The 24,686-nt window shown below is 39.7% G+C and overlaps 1 protein-coding gene across 1 annotated transcript in view; it reads left to right on the top strand.

Annotated features, from left to right (window-relative positions):
- dock10 (dedicator of cytokinesis 10) overlaps positions 1 to 24,686 on the top strand; it is a gene marked incomplete at its 5' end in the record, with an annotated part of 64,447 nt that overhangs the window by 25,454 nt on the left and 14,307 nt on the right. Inside the window, 29 exon segments of the mRNA XM_042218079.1 lie at positions 5,787 to 5,906; positions 9,312 to 9,401; positions 10,133 to 10,215; positions 11,690 to 11,762; positions 12,063 to 12,206; positions 12,469 to 12,603; positions 15,124 to 15,310; positions 16,093 to 16,178; positions 16,696 to 16,779; positions 16,901 to 17,059; positions 17,261 to 17,509; positions 17,648 to 17,770; positions 18,321 to 18,403; positions 18,494 to 18,616; positions 18,706 to 18,785; positions 18,873 to 19,060; positions 19,198 to 19,263; positions 19,354 to 19,446; positions 19,590 to 19,713; positions 19,807 to 19,928; positions 20,110 to 20,193; positions 21,050 to 21,142; positions 21,367 to 21,485; positions 21,785 to 21,854; positions 23,499 to 23,612; positions 23,698 to 23,769; positions 23,904 to 24,050; positions 24,386 to 24,469; positions 24,588 to 24,684. Of these exon segments, the coding sequence (XP_042074013.1) occupies positions 5,787 to 5,906; positions 9,312 to 9,401; positions 10,133 to 10,215; positions 11,690 to 11,762; positions 12,063 to 12,206; positions 12,469 to 12,603; positions 15,124 to 15,310; positions 16,093 to 16,178; positions 16,696 to 16,779; positions 16,901 to 17,059; positions 17,261 to 17,509; positions 17,648 to 17,770; positions 18,321 to 18,403; positions 18,494 to 18,616; positions 18,706 to 18,785; positions 18,873 to 19,060; positions 19,198 to 19,263; positions 19,354 to 19,446; positions 19,590 to 19,713; positions 19,807 to 19,928; positions 20,110 to 20,193; positions 21,050 to 21,142; positions 21,367 to 21,485; positions 21,785 to 21,854; positions 23,499 to 23,612; positions 23,698 to 23,769; positions 23,904 to 24,050; positions 24,386 to 24,469; positions 24,588 to 24,684 (3,292 nt within the window).

The following is a 24,686-nucleotide window of genomic DNA, read 5'->3' as shown; positions in this document are numbered from 1 at the left end:
TGTACGAGCAGACGGAGACGAATTGCTTCTGTGCATTCATGTATTAACTGTCATGCATTTCAGTGTGATTTTTTTTAATGATTGCCTAAGTATGTTTCTATATCCTTACATATGTATGTGTGTATTGGTTTGCAGACAGTCTCATGTACGGATCCAGACAAGCTTTAGAACAGGAAGTTAATGGCTTGCATGCTTTTTTCCTATCTGCAAGTTTTTGTGTGAGCAGCTGTTGTATAACTGATAAAACCGGACAGAAGTAGATAAGATGGCGAGAGTTTGACTTTGATTATATGTGAGTGCATTATATTGTTTAATTGTTACAAAAAACAGAAAGAAGTTCCCCAGTTGTGTCTGTTTGTACAGTTACCAGCGTGGAGGTTAACCCAGTGGTTTTCATTGAGCTATTCCTTTACTTTATCTTTGCTGAGGTGTCTTCGACAATATCGAAAGTTTCATTGTGACGTTTAAAAACAGCTCAGCCCGGCTGATGGATATCTTAGTTGCTGGGGATTTTCTGACTCTGTGCATGTGCGTGCATGTGGTTGTGTGTGTGTGTCGGACATCAAACATCTACTTCCTCTACATCCACGTGTGCTGACACAAACTCATAAACCTACTGGGTGATACTTCCACTTCTAACAGAGCACATGCCTGCAATGTGTGTTTGTACAATTCACATTTAGTCTAGTTTTTTGGGGGGTTTTTGTTCGGTAGCATAAACTTTGGACGTAATTCTGCTGGCAATGAGCTTCAGGAGCAAAATCACCTTCAGGAAGAAAATAAAGAGTAAAAGAGTGCGATCGGATTTCAACCGGCTGAGCATTGTATGTATTTGTTTCGCTCTGTCTCTGTGTTCTTGCCTTAGTGCCTCACATTGTTTATAAGGACTCTTACAAAATGTCAATAATTTCTGTTCAGTAACTTACAGTAGCATCAGTTGTGGTCTTAAGTGCAGTATTTAAATATTTTAATGTTGATTATAGATCACTGTCCTGTGTGTTTTCTTATTAGGTGCCTGTAATTCTGCAATATTTATGGTGTTTTTGATCATTTGTTTGCTTGAGCCAGGCTCTGACAGGAAAAGGCAGGGAGAAGAGAACATGTCGAATTTAAAGACGTGTGAATTCGATGAACTAACTGTACATTACAGTATCTGATAGATGTGATCGGTTATTGGGGGTGGGGTTGGGGGGGCAAGTCTTTTCCCTGAAACATTAGCTCTGATGTCACATGCGTCAAAATGGAGTAATAGATATGAAAATGTCAAGCTTAATCTACCGCCTACCTGTTGTGTTTCTTTTTCATTTATTTACTTGAATTGCATTTTGATTAACTGCTGTTGGGGGATTTTTCTTTAAAAACAGTTATTAAGGTCAGTTTACTGAGTTGTTTTCAGGTATTAGAACTTAAGCTGGTTATTTTTTCCTATTTTTAGTTAGTCTGTTTTATGTTTTTTGAATTTGTTCACCCATGAATGTTACAAAACTTTGAGTTGTTTCCAATGAATTTTTTGATTCGATGACCCAAATGGCTCAAAATTCTTCTTCAACTAACACTTTCAGTGGCAAACATATTCCGTTTGTGGCTTAGCAAGAGCAGGGAAGAAAAGGAAATTTTCATGTTTGAGAAGCTAACAGCTGTACCTTTGCATTTTTGCATTATAGTTATTATTAAGAATGTTCTTTGACTATAGAGAAACAAGAAGAAACTGAAACTGAAAATCTAGATAATCAAAAGAACATTAGTTCAGGAAGGGTACAAAGCAGCGTGATCTTTACTACTCTGCAAGAATGAATATTAAAACTATAAACTGTGGTGTAGTTAAAGGAGTAACAAGACCAATGAATGTCACAAGTCAAGGGATCACCTTTTGTAGAGTTACACTTTTGCCTTCTACATGTGCTTCATGTTGATAGTCTGCCAAGAAGCCTGTTCTAGCTGTGAAGGCGCTGTAACTGTGCTGGTTGAAAGCCTCAGTCTGCATTATGCATGTGAATCAAACCAGAGATCATTACTTCCTCTGACTTTCTGACCACAGCCTCTCCTGCTCTCACTTTGCTGCTGTTGCTGCGCCGTTACTATTCTCTAAATGACAGAAGCAATTTACTCCATCATAAAACATGTGTAAATGTTATTAATGTGACTCAGTGAGCAGTTACATCATGCTTCAACATAGTTCTAAATATCTTTAAAGAAAGAGAAAGTTAGACAGTGGTCGACTGTTGGGCAGATGGTCTCGTATGGGGCGCTGTGATAATCTGTTAAGTTCTCGTTTATAAAAAAATTCCAGCCGTTTATTTGCTAGTTTATCTCTCTGAATAGTCTGGGGTGTTTTTTTGGTTGTTGTGGTTGGTTTTGCTCTTTTTTTTATCCAAGTGTACTTGAAAATTAGCCTTCACATTTATTATGAATTGTTCTGTGGGGTGTGTCAACGTCTCACTTCACCAACACACTACTTCCTCTAAAACGCTTTTAGATCCTAATGATGTCATGGCACAACACAGGAAATGTCATGTACATAGCTATTTTTCTCTTTGTAGGCTGCTCTGAGTGAGTGTTTGTTATAACGATTTTACTCTGACTGTTTGCGTCTGTATGTTCTGTATTTTGTAGGTTTCTATGTCTCTGTTGTTGACTCTGGCGATAGTAAAGTTTATACCGTGTAACATGTAGCTCATGAATGACACAACCTTGCTTCAATTTTGCCTCTTGTGACTCTCTTTAATTCTTTGGTTCAGAAAAAATATACAGTGCAATGCAGAAGTCTTGAGTCAGCCCTTATTTCTTTATATTTTGATTCCAAGTAGTCAGACTTTCTTGTAGTATTTTAGTATTTTAGTATTTATTTATTTATTGTCATTGTCATTGTACTTTTTTAAGGTGGTCTTGAGCAAAACCAGTGTTGCACCTACACATAACAGACAACTTTTAAATAGTCTTTAGGCACTTTATGACTAGCAGCCTGTCACGAAAACACCTAATTTGTTTTCTTTAGTTGAATCTCTTAAAAATGCCACAAATGACAGATGTTGACAGGTATAAAATAGTATTTTTGCATCAACAAGGTGATTCCCAAAATTATAAGCCGAAGCCCTTACATATCTCGTCATGTTGTGCAGTGTGTCCTTAAAAAAATTAGGGGAAACTGGACAAGTGGAAAACAAAAGAAGTGCAGGCCTAAAAAAACTATTTACACTAGATGAACAGTATCTGAAAGTCACATCCTTTAGATCACAGGTGTCGAACTACAGGCCTTGAGGGCCGGTGTCCTGCAGGTTTTAAATATGTCCTTGATCCATCACAGCTGATTTAAATGGCTAAATGACCTCCTCAACATGTCTTGAGTTGAAGTTCTCCAGAGGCCTGGTAATGAACTAATCATTTGATTCAGGTGTGTTGACCTAGGGTGTTATCTAAAACCTGCAGGACACCGACCCTCGAGGCCTGGAGTTCAACACCTCTGTTTAGATAGAGGAAAAAAAAATCCAGAAAAGACGTGACAATGGACTTGAGAGATGTAACTGAGCCTTCAGTTGATCTATTTACTGTCACCAAGCCTCATCAGAAATGGTCTTAGTGGAAGGGTGGCTTTCAAGAAGCTATAGTTAAGGAAGGGAAACATGGAGAAAAGGGCGGAGGTATGCCGAATTACACAAGAACTGGGCTCAAAATCAGTGGTAAAAGGTCAGATTGAGTGATGAATCCACCATTGAATTTTTTGGTTCAACTTGTCGGCAGTTTGTAAGGAGGAGGTCAGAGAGGAGATGAGAGGTACAACAGTGAGTGTTGTGTCGGTCGTGGTTTGGGATTATGCAGGCAAAAAAGCACCATCAGCTATTGAGCAACCATGCAATACCATCTAGAAAGCATCTGATTGGTAACACCTTTGTTCATCAGAGTGACAATAATCTTAAATAGCAAAAGAATAGTATGCACAGTCTGCATGCCAAATATCCTTGGGCAAGATACTAACCCAAAGTTGCTCTCCGATGCATTCATCAGAATGTGAATGTGTATAAAGCTTTAATAGGAAAAAAAGCGCTTGCATGAATAGATGTGAAGGGTTGAATGAGGCATGTTGTCGAAAGTGCTTTGAGTGCTCGGGTAGAGTAGAAAAGTGCTATGTAAGAACCAGTCCATTTACCAGTTATGATTGTGGAGGATGAAAAATTCAAAATGTCCTGGCCATGAAACCTATTTTAATCTTTTTAACCAAAAGAGCCTAATCTTTGAAAAGAGACAGACCTTCTATTCCTATTGTCTGTAAGTCAAGAGTTCATTAACTCTGAGCTCAGGTTCACGGGCTCAGGCCCTTTCTTGCATTCTAACTACCTTCTTTGAATCCTTCCTGTCTTCTTTTTCTCGCTTTCTCATTCTTTGTGTTTGGTGTGACTAACACCTTTAAATGTTGAACTAAGTGTGATGCCTGAGTACATAAGACAGGTCTCACAGGTTTGCATTGCATTTTTAGTGGACTCTGAAGAGCATGTGGACAACTTGCTGTAGTTACTCCCAACAAGAGGAGGACAAATTTTGATCCCAGGGATGAATATCTAGTATGTGCAGCTCCTGTATAAATATTAAGGTGACACCAAGCAGTAGAAGGCTTCGAATGTACTGTGAAATATTATTTCCATCTGAATCTTTGACTTGATGGTACTGACTGATGAAGTTACTGTTAATTATGACAGATGCAGCTGGAATGCCCTCCTGACAGCCATCTTTTTCCCCAAAGAGAAGAGATTTGGAACATAATATTAAAGATGAAGCCAATATATAATAACCATGGTTATATTTTTACTTCATATTCAGTTCTACTACTTGTCAAAACTCTACCAGGTTGCTGTAGTACTTCTGAGTTAAAGTACTGATACAGTTTACTTTGAACCTTTGCTGATAATGTATTTATAGTTATACTTCAGTAGGGTTTTGAATGCCACATTCTTACTTGTAATGGAGTTTTATCTTGGTTTGCTATTAATTTGACTTAATTCATCTGTCACTGCTGACAGAGGTAAAAGACTGTTTGAGATAGGCTCCCCTCCTTATCTACTTCGGTTTACTTTTGGCATTTACACAGTAATTCTGCATTTCACGTTCAAACAAAACATGTAGTTTGGCCATTCTTACATCAAGTACATCTAAACTTTTCCCAGCCTGTCTCTGGACTCTGAATATGTATAAAAGTCTGGTAACTGTAGTTAGAGGGAATTACTGTAAGCTAATTTCTTGTTGTTGCTCCAAGTAGGTTTCAAATATCATATATTAATAATATTATAATATAGTGAATGTTGTGATGCCTGCACACTTAGTCTTTTAAGCTCGCTCTTTAAGTGAGCTCCTTTCTGCCAATAGATGTCAGAGTTTTCTACCATAAGCTGAGCTCATAGCTCTTTCCAGTTATACAAAAATGATTGGCGAAAAGCTCGCGACTTGTCTATATTTTCAGTGCATCCAGCAAAACCTTAAGACTTTTCAGCCATTAATATCAATGCACGTTTACACATTTATTTATACTTTCACAGATCTCAGTACACACTCACAGATCAGAAGACATACACACATATCTGAACACGTATACATGGATTTCAATATGCACTGCACACACACTGAAATACGCACGTGTGAAATAAGATACACACAAATGCTACAATAACACAATAACACCCTCATGCTACAATAACACCCTCATAGCCACCTTGGTGTGCTCTGTGGTATTTTATCTAACTGATATCTGACATTTAACCACAAGGAAATATTACTCATTTCTCTTTTTCCATTTGCAGCAGGAGAAGCCTAAAGTAATCGATCCTCTTGACTACGAGACCGTCATCTCTGAACTGGGGGATGAGTGTAAAGAAGACCCTCTCAGAGACCTGCTCTTATTTCCTGACAATGATTTCACAGTAAGTATGATTCACCGTTAAATGTGATTGAAGCAAACATGTCCATGAACCATGGTTTTCTCTGTCTAGTGTCGTGTTTTTGAGGCCAAGAGGCATTTCTACTAAATAACTAACTAAATAATAATAATTCAAGGTTATCAATACTGAGTTACTGGTATGTCCAAAAAAGGGGAAAAAAATGACAATGTTACCTCCTTTTTATGTAGTTTCCATGCAGCCTGATTGCATCATAATATGTCATGCATAACTGAAGTTTTGTGGACTTCAGTGAGCTGTTATCGTGATAAAATAAAAATGATGAAGTGGTTTAGATAAATATATACATATATATAGATAAATTTATCTATCTATTAAGGGTGCAACGATACACAAAATTCACGGTTCGGTTCGATACTTTGGTGTCACGGTTCGATATTTTTTTGATACCAAAAAATGTTCATGCCTTTTTAATTTGTCATTTATTAAAATTATAAATATATATTTTAACTCAAAAGTACAGTTTTTAAATTTAATATTGCTGAAACAAAGTAATAAAAAAATGTATCTATCTGATGGAGAAATCACTCATCTTTGGAAAAGAGAGTTTATCACAGAGAAATGGCTCTTTCCAAAATAAAAGCTATACTATCCGCTTCTTCTGGGCTATATTCTCAGCAGCATATTAAACATATCAGGTCCCCATAAGGAGAATCATGTGCTAACGGCTGTTTAAATGACTCAGGTAAAGTTTGTAGCATGCATGCTTGTTGTTTTTGTCTGCTTCCACTTGTCTTTGCACTAGGATGATGTCGGTGTAAAAATGCAGTCATATGCGTTGTGTTCCCACTAGTGCTGTCAGCGTTAACCTCGTTAAAATGACATTAACGCTATAACGTGGCCAATCTCCGTTAACGAGTTACCATGGATCGCCCCGTGCGTGGGGCTAAGGCACTAGTTCCCACCAATTGAGCATTGCGTGGCACATCCGACATACTGTTTTACTTTTGTCCATGACGTGCTTACCATCAGGGTCATGCTTCACATGAAAACCAAAATAGTTCCAAACGCCAGATCTGAATGAGGGTGGGGGAGGTTCAATTTCGGGTAGCATTGAGGCAGTTGCCATGTTGCAACGAGCTTAACTTCTGTCTCGCTAGCTTGCGCTGCGCTCAGTGGATCTGCGCTCGACAGTGCAGCCTAGGTGGAGTAGTGGAACGCAGATCCACTGAGCTCTCAACACAGACGGCATCGTCAGAAGGAAAGTTGATAAAATAAATGAAAAATTTTGTATTGTTCAATACATATGCATACCGAACCGAAAGCACTGTATCGAACGGTTCAATACCGATACGAGTATCGTTGCACCCCTACTATCTATCTATACATTTATCTACAGCACCTTAGAAAACCACTTTTCATTTTACATATACATATATATATTCATATATATGTATATATACAATTACCAACCCCAGAAGCTAGCAGGCATTTGCACCATTTTATATTTGTGCACAGTAACGATACTAAAGTGTCAAAGCTTTTAATTTGATAACAATTTACTTATGTTTAAAATGCAATATGTTCCACTTTCCATCTCAGCACAACGCATTTACTCTCACTATTAGGGCATGTAGCTGTCTTTTCATTATAAAAAGTTATTTATTCTCTCTGGCTTCCTTTAGCTGTTTGTTCATTAGTACCTTCATTTATGTGCTAATGTGTTGCTTCAGATAGAGCCACTGCACATTAAAATGCTCTAATTAGCCGCTTGTGGTAAAGGGATTCATTTCCTTGTGGACGCTAGAGTTGTAGTTCTTAATGCATGACTCTGGTGCTTCTAAAATCTTTGTGGCTTATAGAAAAAAGGAGTCTTCTTCGATTTTCTTTATCTATACAGCCGATAGTACATTTCGGTACTTGTGAGGGAAACTGGCTGGGTGGACAGTGAGTATTTGTCAGTGTCGAAAGAAAGGCAGTCCACTCAGCATATGGCTAGATGATTGGACAAAGGCAAAGTGCGTCTCCTTTCATGCAAAAACATTCAATGCTGACGTTTTTCATGGATCATAAAATGTACATTTTTATTAATGAAGCTGTTTGATTCTCATGTGAGGTTATTAATTGTAAGCCCAAGCAGGGCTGATAAAGGGAATGCATATTAGATGATTTGACTTGAATTATTCATATTCATGGCAATAAAGCTGACCAGAAACAATTTCATTACTACATTAACAGACCAGCTTTTTGCTTAGTCTTATCTAAGCTATAAATTGCTATAAGGAGCCCTGATAGGTCTGAGAGTCTGCCACCATGGGGCTATACTTGTGCTCCACAGTGGTGCTTCAAGCTAAATGATAGCATCAGCAGGCTGATGTGCTCATAGTGGGAAATGCTTGTGTTGTGTTTACCTACAGCATCGTATATGCTGAATGGCAGCATGTTGGAGGCAAAAAGAGTAAGTGTATTGTGACGCTATTGAACCAGCATTAGTGTTTACCCACTACAGGAATACACACCATTCACACCATACAAGTACTTGTGATAGAGTGCTTTCTAACATGGCAGAGCAAATCTGAAAAGTGTTAAATCTGAGAATCATATGAGATGGATGGTTCTTCTTTTTGCTCTGCCTGAGATGTGACAACAGTACTTTAAACCCTCGTTGCTGTTTTATTAAACAGTCTTTACCTTACAACAGGAGTCACCTTAAGGTCACAACAGGTCACAACAGGAGTCACCTTAAGGTGACAACAGGTCACAACAGGAGTCACCTTAAGGTGACAACAGGTCACCTTAAGGTGGCACTATAAAAATGAAATTGGCTTGATTTGAATTAAATTGAATTCAACATAAGTCCGATTCATTTTAGCAGCATTCCTCTTTTGTCTTGCCTCTCTTCCCTCACCCTGAGCCGGTTGCAGCAGTTGGCTGCTCTACTCCGAGTCCAGTTCTGCCAGAAGTTTCTTCCTGTTAAAAAAAGAGTTTTTCCTTCCTTCTCTCACTAAGTGCTTGCTCATTGGGGCCTTTCACTGTATTATTGTAGGGTCTTTAACTTACAATATAAAGCGCCTTGAGATGACTGTTGTCCTGATTTGGCGCTATATGAATAAAATTAAATTTAAGTGATTTTTTTAATCACACACAACCTGAACAGCATAATTGAATAATCAGTGGAAAGATGAATGAATAATTTTCTAATATCAGTAACCTCTGTTTACCCATGGAAGTTAGGTTCAGCAGCAGTGATCAGTAAGCCGTCCCATTGCTTACACATTTCTATAGAAGCTGACTGCTTTTATTAGTCATGTTCTGTACATGAGGGATTTACTGTATAGAAAAGTTTAAAATCATGCAGTAATTTTAAATACATTTTGAAGTAAGGTATCCCATCCACCACCTGTCATTATCTACCCTTTATTCTTTCAGGTATCTACAGTGCCTCAGGAGAGACGCACTGTCAAATCAACTGTTCCCGAGGGGGCAGAACTCCACGCTGAATGTCTGCTGGTCAGACAGGTAAGTTGTACGTCTAAGTGTACCAGACGCAGTTATAGACCCTGTGGTTTTAAGTGATGTCTTTTAGGTTCATGGTGGTTAGGTCTTTCATTTCAGACTGACCTTAAAGTAGGCCATCCTGATATCAGCAGAGCGGTTTCACCATGACTTTAAAATAAAGCAGATGTGTGTGTAGATATCAGTGCTTGTTTCAGATCCTCTAGTAGAGAAGTAGTGTCTCTGAAGACGGAAACTCCCCAGACAGTACACTTACACCTCACTGAAGACTAGCATGTGCAATTGACTCTTTGTGTGTGTGTGCGTGTATACAGCTAAAAATTTTATCCCTTAAGTTGTCTGTTATATTTATAATTTGTTAATTTATGACATGTTCAAGGTCTTTTTTAAAAAGGGGAGTAAGGAGAAAAGTTACACGGTGTTCGACTTGCAGGCAGGATGTGAAAGTACCTCAGGCTCTGTCTGTGACTTTCACTGCACCGTACACTCCCTGGGAGAGTACCAGTTCAGCCAAACTGATTGAACTAGACATGTAAAGATATCTTTATATTCAAGATCCCCAGGGAAAGAGTCTTGATTTAGTTCCATTTATTATTTAAATCTAATGACATGTAGCGCTGTACGGCTTTCTTCATTGTCTGTAAATATTTCAGCTGCTCCAGGTCTGTGTTTCCCTGAAAGGCCATCATTTAGGAAATGTAATATTTAAACCTAATCTTCATCCTTTCCTCTAGGCCTGCAAGTATTACAACTCTGATCTAAATGTGGTCCATTTCAAGTATGACGACTACGCCGGAGACTACCGGCTGCTGCCAAGGTAAAACACTGTGGACAAACTGTGTTTGTGCGTTTTATTCTCAGGTTTTAGCTCTGTTCAGAAAATGTTTAACATTTGAAAACGGAACATTTTGTTATATTAAATGGATGTTATTGTAAAACTATTGAAGTGTGAAGGCATCACATTGCCATTCTAGTAGCATAAAAAAGTGCTAAATGTCTTTGATGGATGTACGTCTTCTACTTTGTTATTAAAATTCTCTTATTAAATCTCCATACAGCAAAATTTTACTTTTAGTTAGATTTTTCTGTGCATTGCTTTACAATAATATCAAGTAGAAATGTGTCTTCAGGTTTGCTTGACTTGACTAATGATGTGCTGAGTTTTTTCCTCATGAACACGCAGACCCATAAGTAGCTGCTAACACTGGCGATAACCACAATTTATTACCCGTAGTTGGCCATTAGGTCATTAGGAAGCACAAGAAGGTGGCCAGTGTTAAGTGAAGTAAAAGTTCGTGTTGAAGAGTGAGGGCGTTCAGCTTTAAGAAATACAAACTTTCAGACTTCCCTTTGTCGCTATTTTGAACGTCAATCATCCGGCCACATCCATTCAAGCAGTTAGTAATTTATTTAAATCAGGCTGTCAGTCTGTCAAACTGACTTTTGTCAGTTCCAGTGAGACTTACCCAGAGCGGCCCTGCTGTTACTGCTCTCAGCCACAGGAATGTCCCTATGCTATCCCATGGGTTGCCACTGTATATTCTTTCACTCAGTTCACATGACCTCTGAACTGACATCCAGGATGAGCTGCCAAACAAGACGTGTCTTAAACACAAGTACAGTGTTGCAAAAAGAACATTCCACAAAGTTTATTTGTCCTGTCATTTTACAAGTGGCAAACATAACTATTATGTTGTTTGTTTACTGAGCGAACAACTTAACCAAACATTAACGGTACACACACAGATTGAAGATTGAAGTTGAAGTGAACTACAGGCTGAGAGCCAGAGTACAGTTATACAGCTACTGTATGTGTGCGGTTGTCACCGCTGGACCGATCTTCATTTGTGCTGGACAGTATTAGCATTCCTGTTCCGGTGGGCAGCCCACAATTACCAGCATTTTTCTAAACATAGTCCATCACGAGAAATTGTCGGACAGCTTTTACGACTCTGTGACTTTTAGTAGAGGGCGGTTCCAAGAGCACGGATTGCAGCCTCGCTGTCTGCAGCTCACGGCGCACGCACAAAGGCATTTCGCCCTGTGGCTGGCACACAAAGATGGGCCATCCTTTAAAATCAGTGGAGCGGGACTGAGTAAGGGGACGGCCCATTGTTACCTCCTGACAGAAAACGATGGAACTGAGTCAGCCACCCATAGTCATTTGCACAACTCAAGTGCAGCGCATTAAATTAATTCCAGAAGTCATTTCCCCTTTTCGTTGGTATATTTCATTGCCAGAGAGCCATATTTTTTGTCCATCTTCCTGACCTTTCCCTGTTTCCTTTTAGGAAACTGTACAAAGCAGAGAAGCTGCCATCCCACTCTTTTGAGATTGACTATGAAGATGTGGACAAGGATGAGGTCAGCAATGATGATCTTCTTCTCTGAAATGCTTTTGAGAGTGAATCCATTACATACTGGTTACATCCCAAGGCTCATGTTTAAATTAGTTTATTGCAGCCTAAAAGCTGTTAAAATGGACTTTGCAAGATTAGTTATATTTACAGGTCAGTGGGAAGCTGTTATGAGCATAACTGGATGGATTCAAGGAGTCTAGAAATTCTCCTTTCCTGTATCGATCATCTGCTCCATTCTATCAGAGGAACGAATGGACAGTTAATGCATCCTTGACTGATCACAGTCATTGTTGTGTTTTTGCAGGATACCACCTCTTTGTCGTCATCCAAAGGAGGAGGGGGCGGTGGAGGTGGTGGTGGGGGAGGCGGAGGGATTGGTGTGTTTCGTTCGGGTTGGCTGTATAAAGGGAACTTTAACAGCACAGTCAACAATAGCATCACTGTTCGGGTGAGGAAGTGTCGGATGTTATCTATTTTCATGCCCACGTGCATTTTATTTCTGTCTGTCTTTTTTCACTTTTTTTTCCACCCAAAATGGTTTTACTTTATTTTCTGAACTGTTACAGTCTGTTAGAAATTAAACTGGGACTTTAATTGGTGACATACTTTTCAACACGATGAGAAAATATCCACATTATCCCATTGTTAAAGTTCTTATTCATTTACTTCAGCTAAGGAAATGAATTTTAATCATATTTCTGTCTTGACAGTCATTCAAGAGGAGGTATTTCCAGCTCACCCAGTTAACAGATAACTCCTACATCATGAATTTCTACAAAGATGAAAAGATCTCAAAGGAACCAAAAGGGTGCATCTTCCTCGACTCATGCACGGGTGTGGTACAGGTAGGCTTTAGTGCATTCTACATGTACATGCACTCTACCACAAAAGAAAAAAGGCAGCAAGAACATAGATAAAAAGCATCTGCACTCTAAAATGTTCTCTATTAGATTATAGACTGATTTAGGGGTATTTCCAGACATAAAGCTGCACCATGGCACAACCTGCCATGATCACAGGTTGCTCACTATTACTGCCTTTGCTACAACAGTAAAAATAACAGAAACAAATATGGGTGAAGGTATAAATGTAGAGAAACTGTAATAAAATATTTATTGATCTATTGATCTATTTTCTACTGTGTATCTGCTGTGGTCTGGATCAAAGGGGCAGCAGTCTGAGCCCACACCTCTTTCTACTGAGCTTTTCTGGTGGCAATCAGAGGTGTTCCTGCCAGCTGAGAGATCTAATCTATCCAGCGTTTCTTAGGTCTGTTCCAGGGTCTCCTCCCATTTAGACATGCCTGAAACACCTCATGTAGGAAACACCCAGGAGGCACTCTGGCCATATTCTCAAGCCGCCTCCTTCCACTTGGTGGGAGGAAAAGTAACAGTTTCACTTTGAGCTCCTCCCGAATGAGCATGCTCCTAATGCTGAGCCCAGCCAGCCTTCGAAGAAAGCTTATTCCTGTTGCTTGCCTCCACAGTCTCAGTTTTTTGTCACTACTTGAAGCTTCTGGATATACTTGAGGGTAGGAAAATATATGGATTGATAAATCGATGGCGTCAGTTTTCGCTCAGCTCCCTCTTCACCATGACAGACCTGTACAACATCCACATTACTACAGATGGTACACTAATCCGTCTGTCAGTCTGCTCCTCTCTCTCATCACTGCTCGTTCAACGAGATCCCGAGATACTTGATCTCCTCCATCGAGGACAGAAGCTTAGAGCCAGACTTCCTCACACTTCAGGAGGTGTTAATTCTAAGGGATGAAACACCTAAATAATCTATTTTAATGATTTCTGTTATGAAAAGTATGAATATGTTTTTAGACTTAAAAGTCATAATGTGGACATGCTAGCAAATAATGCTACTACATTTTTTAAGAACTTGTGCATTTCATAATGATGAAAATAATTATTTTAATATATAATTAATTATATATTTCAAACTTTGTTGTATATAAATTGCGAGCACCAGAGCAAGGTTACCTGTGCAGACATGCAATAACAAAACGCATGCTGCAGTCCAAAGATGATCTACAGACATGCCCTGCAACGCTTGTATTGTGGGTTCAACTCAGTTTATGATTACAAACGATTTCATATTTTCATGTATGTATCCAGTGGCTGTTAGTGCAGTTGCCAAAGCAATCCAGGTTTAAAAAATGACATGAAATGATGGCGGGCCCTAAGCTGTCACGGCTGCCGAGGCGAGCCGTGTGGAATAAATGAGGATCCAATCGCAGGCAGTCGTGGAGAAGTGAAGGTGATTTATTGAACACAAAAGAATGTGGACAAACAGCAAACGGGGCTCGAACTAAACTAAACTGGGAAACAACTAAACTACAGAGCACAAACCTGAATGAAAACGAGCAGAGGAGGATGACGATGAACAGCAGGGAGAAGACACGGTGGATACACAGACTGACACTGAGTAATACAGACGAACCGCCAACAGGCAGGAGAACACATAGGGCTTAAATACACACACCAGTAATCAGGGGATGAGAGACAGGAGGGCAACACAGCTGGGAGAAATTGGAGCTGACGGGACAGGGGAAATGTAAACTGAACACACTCACATCAGACAGAGACCTTCACAATAAAGCAGGAAACTAACAGACACAGAGAACCAGACAGGACACTGAACTTGACAGGCAGACTCATGAGCAGACACAATAACACCATGGACAGACAGAGGGAACACAGAGAAGTGGGAGCAGGCAGGCAAAGAACAGAAACCTAACAAATGGCAAAATCACAACAGAATACACACTCGGAATGAACAAAAGCATAAGGAAACACAAAACACTGAGTCCTCAGACTCAGGACCATGACATAAGCAATCACGCCCTTAGCTTTCACAGCTTCAGGCCTCAAAACAATAGAAAAAGGTGAATTAAAAACAATACAGTTTTTATAGCCTGTAAACATGTTTATAGCTGCTGTAAAACCGGGTATTTTAACATTTTTAACTAATCTCTCTGGGGACTGACTTGCTTTTGGAACCAGCATCAAGTTAGTCCAAGAAATGGAGTTTTAGGGCTTCTACATTTGACCATCAATTTTCAGTCTGCAGGTTACTGCTTATATTATAGTTGTGTGATCTAAGCTTTAATTTAAAAAGCCCTGTGCTCGAACACCTATTAATAAAAAAAAAAACCTATTAGGATAAAGCAGAATGAAAAGCCCTACTGACATTACCCTCTGCTCACTACTCAAAAATGTGCCTCTAGGAACGGTCACACACAGTAAAATGGCCTACATTCAAAAACTACATATGTAGATGCAAAAACGTATAGCATTTTCCGAGAACTAAACCTGACCAGATTTTCCTTGCCTTTCATTCTTTCCCTAAAGAATAACCGCCTAAGGAAACATGCCTTTGAGCTGAAGATGAACGAGGTTACGTACTTTGTGCTGGCCGCAGAGAGCGAGCAGGACATGGAGGAGTGGATTAGCACGTTGACCCGTATCCTACAGATCAGTCCTCCTGAAGCACCAGCTCAAGACCGCAAGAGCTTGGAACTCAACGAACACCGGCAGGGTGAGAAAGAGTTCATGTAAAAGAATTAAGCTTTTTTTTTTTTTTTTTTTTTTGCATAATTCCAGCATCTGGATAAATTATGGGCACAATTTTATAGTCGATGTCAGCAGAAAGTGTAACCTTTTTCTCTCTGTCTGACTAAATAATGTCCGTCATCTTGCCATGACCTTAATGGGGAATTTCTACTGAGTCCATCACTTTCAGGAAATTAATCTGATACCCAAAAGTGACTCCACCTTGGTTCAGTGCATCAGATGTGGTGATTAACAATCCTTGTGTGCCAGTTGTGTGAGAGGCAGAGCATGGATCCACAGCCTGTAACGTAACACAAAACACTGATAGGGTATTAAAAATTGGTCCAGTGAAAAGTGAAGGTATGATGTAATGCCCAGAGCCGTCATGGCTCTGTGGTCTGTTAGCCTGCCTCTAAATCAGGCTGTGGGTGTGTGTTAACCTAACATTAATGAGCCCTTTTGTTCAGCCTGGCTTTTAGGAGAAATTGCTTCAGGCAGCTTGAAGGGTATATTTCTCCAGAAGCCTGCCTGCCTTATTATCCATGAATACCACAAATTGAGTCATATTTTATTCTGAGATGTATATGCCTGCTGACTCTGGTTGGTGTGTATTTAGACCAGTGAGTTGCTATTTAAGAAAATGTTATATGATCTGTAACATAAAATTCCCTGCTTAGATAAACTTTCCTAACCACTAAATGATGTCAGCCATCAGTCATAAATAAAAGTCGCTCTCAGGTGTCCTGATTGTGTTTGTTTTCTCTGCAGATGTGTTTGACCTGTCGTTAAGTGACTCCTGTTTGCAGGAAAATGAAGAAACCACAGAGAACGGCATCAATCCAGAGCTAGCAAAGGTTAGCTGCACCGAAGGCTCACATGTTTTAGTCAGTGTTATAACTCAGCTACGACTACCAACACATAGTATTATCATATTTAACAGTACATGCGTGCACAGTATACATCCAAGTGTCTCAGTACCGGTGGTGGCATGTTTTCATGAACAGATCCATATTCTATGTGCATGGATCATCACCTGGTGATTATAATACACTGAAAAACATACTGAGACTTTAGGAGAAGAGCAGAAAACAAACTTGTCAGTGCAAGCATGCTGGTTTTATGAGGAAGAAAACTTGTTGTGATTTTTATCAGGCTGAAAAGAAACATTAATGTAATTGTATCTGTTTTCAAGAAAACTGCAGTCTATAAATTCAGGTGACCAGAATATGCTAGAAACACTCAAATCAAAGCAAAAGTGGAAAAAAGCACTCTATTTACAGATATCATAAATTACATTAGTGTAGCTATTATTTGCAATAAACTGCTCTCTGACTGCCTCTTTCTGACTTCCTGCCATCTTTCCTGTCGCAGTATATCTCGGAGACAGATGAAGGAATTCGTTCCGCCAGAAGAGAAGAGAGGTTGAATCTTTTCTCGCTCGATCCAGACACTCCCGTAAGTACAAATGAGTACATTATAACCACTGTAGACTACTTTTTACTTTATGCATTGCTGCACTTTGTAGTTGAATAAAATGAAGCTGGCCTCCGAGTAAATTGTGTTTCACTAACCACAGGCTCTGAGAAGCCCACGAAGTGAACATTCATCCACTGAAAGCACACCAGTGCGTCCTTTTGAGGAGAAGCTTGGCAGGAGATTTATGGCAACTTGCCGATCTTTCAACCTCATGCTACAAGGCTGCGTCAACGAGAGTGAAACGGGACCGGTCACTAATGTGAGCATAAGACACTCATTTTGCTTTATTGTGTTACTGTTTAATAAGCAGTTTTCTTTTAAACAGGATAAAACATATCGACATACGTTAGTGTTTTTTTCCAAAGGCATTTAAAAGACATATTATGCTGAGTGAAGCTTTGTCAAATTTGCTTTTTGAATAAATGTGCAGGCAATAACTGTGCTGAATCTGCACCACTAGATTGAACCCTTCTTCGTTTCGCTGGCTCTACTGGATATACGAGAAGGGAGGAAGGTATCTGCAGACTTCCACGTAGACCTCAACCACGAGGCAGTGCGTCAGATGCTCGGAGGCCTAAGTAACGGGACGGGGGCTCCGGATACGGAGGTTGGAGGTCAGGAAAATGGCTTGTGTTCTCCTGCTGAGAGGAAGCCTGGTGACTGTTACCTCAGCCTGGACCTGGAGCACTGGCTTTGCTTTCCCAAACAGGTACGAGGACATTACTCCAAGTTAGGTTTTATAGATATAAGACGAAAAGGGGAAAATAACGCTTTTTTTCTCCATTACTTATTCTGTATTTACTATGTACATAGGCTGTAATATGCTTCTTCATTGGTGTCCCTGCAGGCCATTTTCTCAGTGACCAACCCCCACACAGACATAGTGATGGTCGCAAGAGTGGAGAAAGTGCTCATGGGAAATATTGCTTGTGGAACTGAAGCTTATACAAAGAATACAGACTCCAGCAAGGTCAGAAACAAACTTTTGCCTTTCTGTTCATTCTAACTGTTTGAATCAGTATTTATATGACTTCATACCGCATTTATATCAACCTCTGATCAATAACAGAGAGCTAAAGCTTTTATAGTGTCTTATATCTAAATGCAGACTGGGAAAATGGGCCATGAGACATGCTGTTATTGTAAGGAAAATGCCTTAATCTAGTAAAAGAGTTTAGATTGACATTTGCAAAATTGTTTTTTTTTTTCTGTAAGACGAGTTATCTTCATCACTGAATGCCAGTCAAGCTAGATAGTTCAGGAATGATGTTTTTCCATCATTAATCCTAGACATTTCCTGGCTTTCCCCAAGGCCAGGGCTCCATGCGATCCTTGTTTAAGTGGCTAAGTGAATCAGCAGACATCCAAGCAGCTGCCAGAGTTACTGTATTAAATAACCTCTGATTTAGTCTGTCACTCTGTCAGGGTCAGCTAGAATTTAGGTGTAGTGTTCAGGAATGTCAGCAGGACCTTGTTAACATTTCCCTCTCTACATGGTTCTGCTTTTGTGTCTTGAACAGACTGTTCAGAAGATTTTGAAGTCCAACAAACAGTTTTGTAGTAAACTGGGAAAGTACAGAATGCCATTTGCCTGGTCTGTCAGGTTAGTGCCGGTATTCATAATATTTTTGAACTTCCCCTAAAATCTTTTCCTCATCCATTGGTAATTTACATCTCTTTCTTCCCGTTAAAGGTCAGTGTTTAAGGACAACCATGGAGCATTGGACCGAGAGTCTCGTTTCTCACCTCTTTTCAAACAGGAGAGCAACAAGATTTCCACAGATGACCTGATAAAGCTGGTGTCTGAGTACAAGAGGTAAGATAGCTTGCAGGCTTTAGCAAAGTAGTCTGCAAATAGTTTTCCAAGATTGGATCCACATTTTACACAAACTTTTATCTTTACAGGGCTGAGAAGACAAGCAAACTACAGACTATTCCTGGGACGCTGGATATCGCGTTAGACTATGTTCCAATGGAGCATCCTAGTACGTCTGCTGTTCATGTTCCCATTCTGCTTTCTTTTCCTCATCCCTTTCTCTTTTCTACGCTTGACATACATCTTTTTCTTTCAGACTGTGTGACATCCTCCTATATACCAGTGAAGCCCTTTGAAGACCTGACTAAACACCAACCCACAGTGGAGGTGGAGGAGTTTGCACAGGACACCACCAAGTTCATTCAGCCACATCGCGTCTACAAAAACCACATCTACGTCTACCCTAAGCATCTCAAGTATGACAGTCAGAAGAGCTTTGCTAAGGTATGCCCCTTAGTATCATTTACCACGACACTGAAATAAAGTTTTTCGTTTTGTTTTTATATGCTTCGTGTTTTGCTACGGTGCAATCCTTTTGAACGTATTTAGTCATTAACATCACAATGGTCCTCTTGTTCAAGGCTCGTAACCTTTCGGTCTACGTCGAGTTCCGTAGCTCAGATGAAGAGGTTGAAAAACCCTTAAAGGTAGAAAGTTACGCCTTCTGACATACTTTACACGACTCGTTCTTTCTCCATTCAAGTCCTTTATATCATGGAAAACTGCTGTTTTTACAGTGCATCTATGGCAAACCAGGAGGACCAGTCTTTACCACAACAGCCTGCTCCACCGTCCTACATCACTCTCAGAGCCCCGACTTCTATGATGAGGTGAAGACCATATTTGTTTCTCCATTCATCACATAAAGATAATTAGAATCTAGAAGTGGATCAGCTTTATCAACCTTTAGAAAGAACGCGTTTAAAGGTCTTTCCTAAAGCACATAAATCATTAAATGCTGTTCTGTCTTCAGGTGAAGATTGAGCTTCCTACTCACCTTCATGAAAAGCACCATCTTCTCTTCTCCTTTTACCATGTCACATGTGACATTAATGCTAAGACAAACTCAAAGAGGAAAGAGACTCTGGAGACCCCAGGTGAGATATTGGTAGTTTTCCAGCCTGTAGTAGTTGTAGTTGTTATTTTTTGCCTTTTATTCAGTATTTCTTTTGTTTATGTTGTTTGTTTAGTGGGATATTCTTGGCTGCCTCTGCTCAAAGAAGGCCGCGTGTCATCTCAGGAGTTCAACATCCCCATCTCCTGCAACCTGCCTCCTGGATATCTGGCCATCAAGGAAGCCAGCAACACCAAGGTGAGACTGAGGGCAAAAATAGGAGGGTAAGAGACAGGCGAAAGGAGTGTGTAAATATTGCAAACCTTGCTGATTAATAGTAGCATTAATTTTTAAAGGGAAGTGTATTAAACATTACACCGTGTGATAGATTAGTGTGATATTTTTAGTCCTCACACACAAACTCTTCTCTTCTTGACAGAATGGAGCAGATATGAAATGGGTTGATGGAGGAAAGCCTATTTTTAAAGTATCCACCAACGTTATATCCACAGTATACACTCAGGTACGACCATCATTTGGGATTCTGTGGTTTTCCCTCCTTTTTTCTGGCTTTGAAACTGCGACGACCTGGTGAGAACTTCTGTATGCCCACTCTTTGATCGGCATGTTTTGGGGTGGGTTATAGTCCCACATAACACTGAATGTACATGTATTCAGTGTGTATTGTGATTGAAATAAAAAACCAAACAAAAACAAAATAGATGGTTGGAAGGATTTCTTTCTGTTGTTCCAACCACAGTGCTATTGTGAAATGATTGAAAATGCTAAAGTGACTTGTCAAAGTCAAGCGTCCTCTCTGAGTTATCTCCTTTAAATGGCAATGAACATGAAAATAGCAATTAAATATCCCTAAAACAAATGCACCTTCCAAACTTCTGCAAACACGAGCCCCAAATGCACAATCAGCATCAAAGGGTAATGTGGTAATGTAGCGTGGCACATAAAAAAAAGGAAATGAACAGTTTCTGTGCAGTTTGCTATTCTGGGATGTTTGAAACCCTGCACAGCAGTTTCTTAATTGACTAAATCTCATCTATGCCTGACTTTTTTCTTACACTACAATAAACTGGCTTTAAAGTCCCTTATAAGACAGGGTAAATATACAGTCATATATGTAAAAATGTGTTTAAAAAAAGAACAATTACAGCCCAAAACCTTTTATCTTTTACACTTTAACGTTGTAAAATCCATTTCAGGTGTCTAAAATAAAACCAGGGCTGAATCACTCAACAACATAGTTGTGAGGTGCTGAAGTTCATATTTCAGCATTAACTGTCGTTTAAAAAGGAAAGAGTCCACTAAGTAATACCGCAGATGTTAGCTGCTCATTTTTTCATGAATTCCTCTCTCTGTGTCAGGACCCCCACCTGAACCGATTCTTCCAGCAGTGCCAGAAGAGAGAGCTGGACCTCTCTATACCTCCTACCTCCAACTTCCTCAACTGCCTGAAGGTCAGAGTAAAGCCGCTGTATCTCCTCAAATCTCAGTACTTGCGAATGAGACAAAAGCCAGAGCCTTAACTACCAAACACTGCTACACATCCTAATGAGTTCAACACTGTGTCAGCACGTCAGACTTTTACCAGCCCCTTCACGGTTTCTTCTTTACCCCTTTTTCACGCTTCAATCTTGTCCACCCACTCCTCCTCGCTCGCTTCTTTCCCATCCTTCTCCAGGGTCTCCTCAGCATGGAGAGAATCCCAGTGATAGTCCGATTTCTGCCAGTCCTCTTCAACCAGCTGTTCAAGGTTCTGACTCAGAATGACAATGATGAGGTCACTACTGCCACCACCAGGTAGGCAGTGGTACTACAGAGGTCCTTAATGCATTGATAATAGAGTCCTGGGTTTATCCAGGTGATGAAAGCAGAGTGAGAAAAAGAGTGTAGTGATTTATATTTCTGTTTGAGTCAGTATCTTCCCTTTTATTGTTGATGTCATTGAATTGCTACTTTGTTCTATAATTAATCCAGACTCACACAATAAGTTCATCCAGTGATTAAAGTGAAACAAAGAGAGAAATACAGCAATTCTTGATATTATTTAACAATGAAAGCAATTGAATAAAATCATTGTTGTTGGTCTGTATCTACAGAGTACTGGTCCACATTGTTGCAAAGTGCCATGAAGAAAACCTGGATTCTAGCCTGCACTCCTACATCAAGGTATAAAAGAAGCTGGTGTGTGTGGTGAATACAGTGTGTTTGCATGCACATGCTCAGAAATATCATATAATAATTTAGAAGTCTGATATTTTCCACAAAGGAATGGAAACCCTGCTCTGGCTATTTAATTTGTGAAGAAAAACAAAACAGAAAAGGGAGCTGTGTGTGTGTGTGTGTTTGGGTGCATTTGGGCCAGCAACAGTGTGGCTAGGGCCACACGCCCAGAACGCTGTGCAAACATCAACACAGAAAAAAGGGAAAGAAGAAGAAGAGAGAGGGATTGAGCAGGAGGCAAACTAGGACATTCAGCCTGCTCAATCAAAAACACAAGGCATGTTTGTTTAGGGGGGGAAATCAGTGAGAGGATTAGAGAAGAGAGCAGGAGAAAGCACGAGACCTGTTTCATGTTGGCTACAGTGAAGGAAGACTGCAGAGCGTGAAGAGGCAGTGGCAGTGAGAAATGGAGGGAGGCAAAGAGAGAGGACAAGCAGAGTCAGTGGCAACAGGGTTGTTATAGTAACAGATTGGCACGATGTCCGGCAGTACTGGTGCCCAATTTAAAGTGCTGAGTGTTAGCTTGTATTCATTCTTTAACTACTAAGTGTGAATTGCATTGAGATTCAGTAGTGTCATTTGAACAAATGCAAATTATGTTGTAGGTTTTTTTTTAATATACGGGATTGAAATATTTTATTTGCTATAATTTCATATATTATTGTATGAAAGCATATTTTTTACAAATGCTTCTATAGAACTGTGCATATTAGTAACAATTAATTGATTAGTCCATAAAAATCGGAAAACAGAAAATTATGAGAATAATTTCTTTGTTTTTTTGCTGACTTTAGGAAATTGCATAGGGAATCTTTCAGTGTTTTTTTTTTTAATTAGTCGTATATTTTTTTTCATTGAAAAAACCCCCAAACACATGTTACTAATAGCTGAATAGCTGAAAATGATCTTAGTTAATCAAAACTTTTTTATATCCAAAACAACAAAACACAGAGAAAGAGCTGCAGCATAGTTATCTACAGCATGCCATTAAACATCGTTGTGTTCACCAGACTGTTCAAAATAAGAAATTATTTGGTTTGCTGTACTGTATTGTATTTATTCTGAAAAAAAAAAAAAGAGTTCATAATTCACTAGCTGGACCCACGTCCTCATTTTCAGTTTAACAGCATTTTAGTAGGTAAAGGTGAATGCTTGGACATGAATTGAGCTGTGGTTTGGGGAAGGACTCGAAGAGGACTGGCGGCGGCTCCCGGGCCTGGCAGATCCCCGTGTACTAAATAGGAGTGAAGAAGTTAAAGAACTGAGAACAAGGAGGGAGGGTGGGGCACGTGAACGAGAATGAGCAGCTTGCAGAACTGGGGGAATCTATATAGATGATAACTGGAAGGAGCGTGTTTGGAGGCGTGGTCCCGCTCCTGAAATTCAGATACATCATCTCCAATTAAACAATAATTAAAATAAAGTTATAATTGTTGAAACTGTTGTATCTACTTCTCAACTCACTGAATACTTTCACTTCCCAGTTGGTATCAAAAAATACCCTCAAATCATTTAAAACAAATAAATTGCTACATGTGCACGTATGACTCATTTTTTTCCTACTCTCCGTCTCTCTTTCTCTCTCTGTAGTATGTGTTCAAGTCAGAGGACCATGGGTTTAGGACAGTTCATGAAGAGCTGGCTAAGGGAATGACTTTTGACCTGAAGAGCAATGAGCAAGCAGCTGTCAAGAATGTGCTGAAGGTTTGCTTCCATCCTCCTACTCACTCTTAATTACTCACTAAATACATGAACAGGATTGACCTACTTTAGCCTCTTCTGGTTGCAGTTCTCCTGGTTCTTCTTTGAACTTATCGTCAAGTCCATGGCCCAACATTTGGTTGACTATGACAAGTTAAAGGTAAAGTATTAAAATCCACTTCTACCTCTTCTAATCTCGTCAATTACTGACCACACCTGCAAGTTTTCTTTGCACTTCCCATCTTCCCAGTACATGCTGCATGACCATGTCTTGCTTAATCTTTGTTCCTAAAGCTTCCCAGGCCCCAGCGATTCCCCTCATCTTACCAGAGCCGTGTGGAGAACCTGGTGGAGACAGTGTCTGAACACATTTTCTGGAAGAACAAAGAGATGCCAGAAGAAACACGCAGTGCTAACTTAGCCGTGGCAGCTTTTGTGAAGGTGAGAGAATTTTTAGAAGTTATCTTATTAATTCAAAGTATAATCTTAAAGGGAAACCTTGTAAAAAAAACCCCAAAATAACAAACAGGTTGTTGGTGCTTTGGACTCCTTCAAGTTTGAGCCCATGTGAAGAAAACATATACTGTATCACTGCGCTATTAGGCTTACAGCATTTTGCTCTTAGTGGGATCAATACAAACTGTGTAAACAGTCTGCAGATACAATTTGTTATCCATTGATTCCTCCATCTATGCTAAATGATGTGTCTCTTTCTGTTTTATTAAGTGATGCTTAGTCTGATCGCCAGTTTGACTCCAGTCTTTGTGTCTTTGCAGCGCTGCTTTACCCTGATGGACAGAGGCTTTACATTCAAACTAATCAGCAACTACATTAACATGATCACTGCTGCCGACAGCAAGGTAACAAAAAAAATCTCAATGAAACTGATACCAGGAAAGTAGAAATGAATCATACAGACGTTCCTTCTTTTACGTGTAGCTACACAATATGTTAATGTTGTTTTTGTGTGTTTTACAGGTCTTGTGTGAACTCAAATTTGAATTCCTGAGAGAAGTGTGTAACCATGAACACTACATTCCTCTCAGCCTGCCCTTACCTTCCGCTCGCATCACAGGT

This window comes from Haplochromis burtoni, unplaced genomic scaffold (assembly GCF_018398535.1).
Source record: "Haplochromis burtoni strain Fernald_Lab_line unplaced genomic scaffold, NCSU_Asbu1 Contig_15, whole genome shotgun sequence".
In the NCBI taxonomy this organism is placed as follows: Eukaryota; Metazoa; Chordata; class Actinopteri; order Cichliformes; family Cichlidae; genus Haplochromis; species Haplochromis burtoni.
This window is presented reverse-complemented; position numbering and strand designations above follow the sequence as displayed.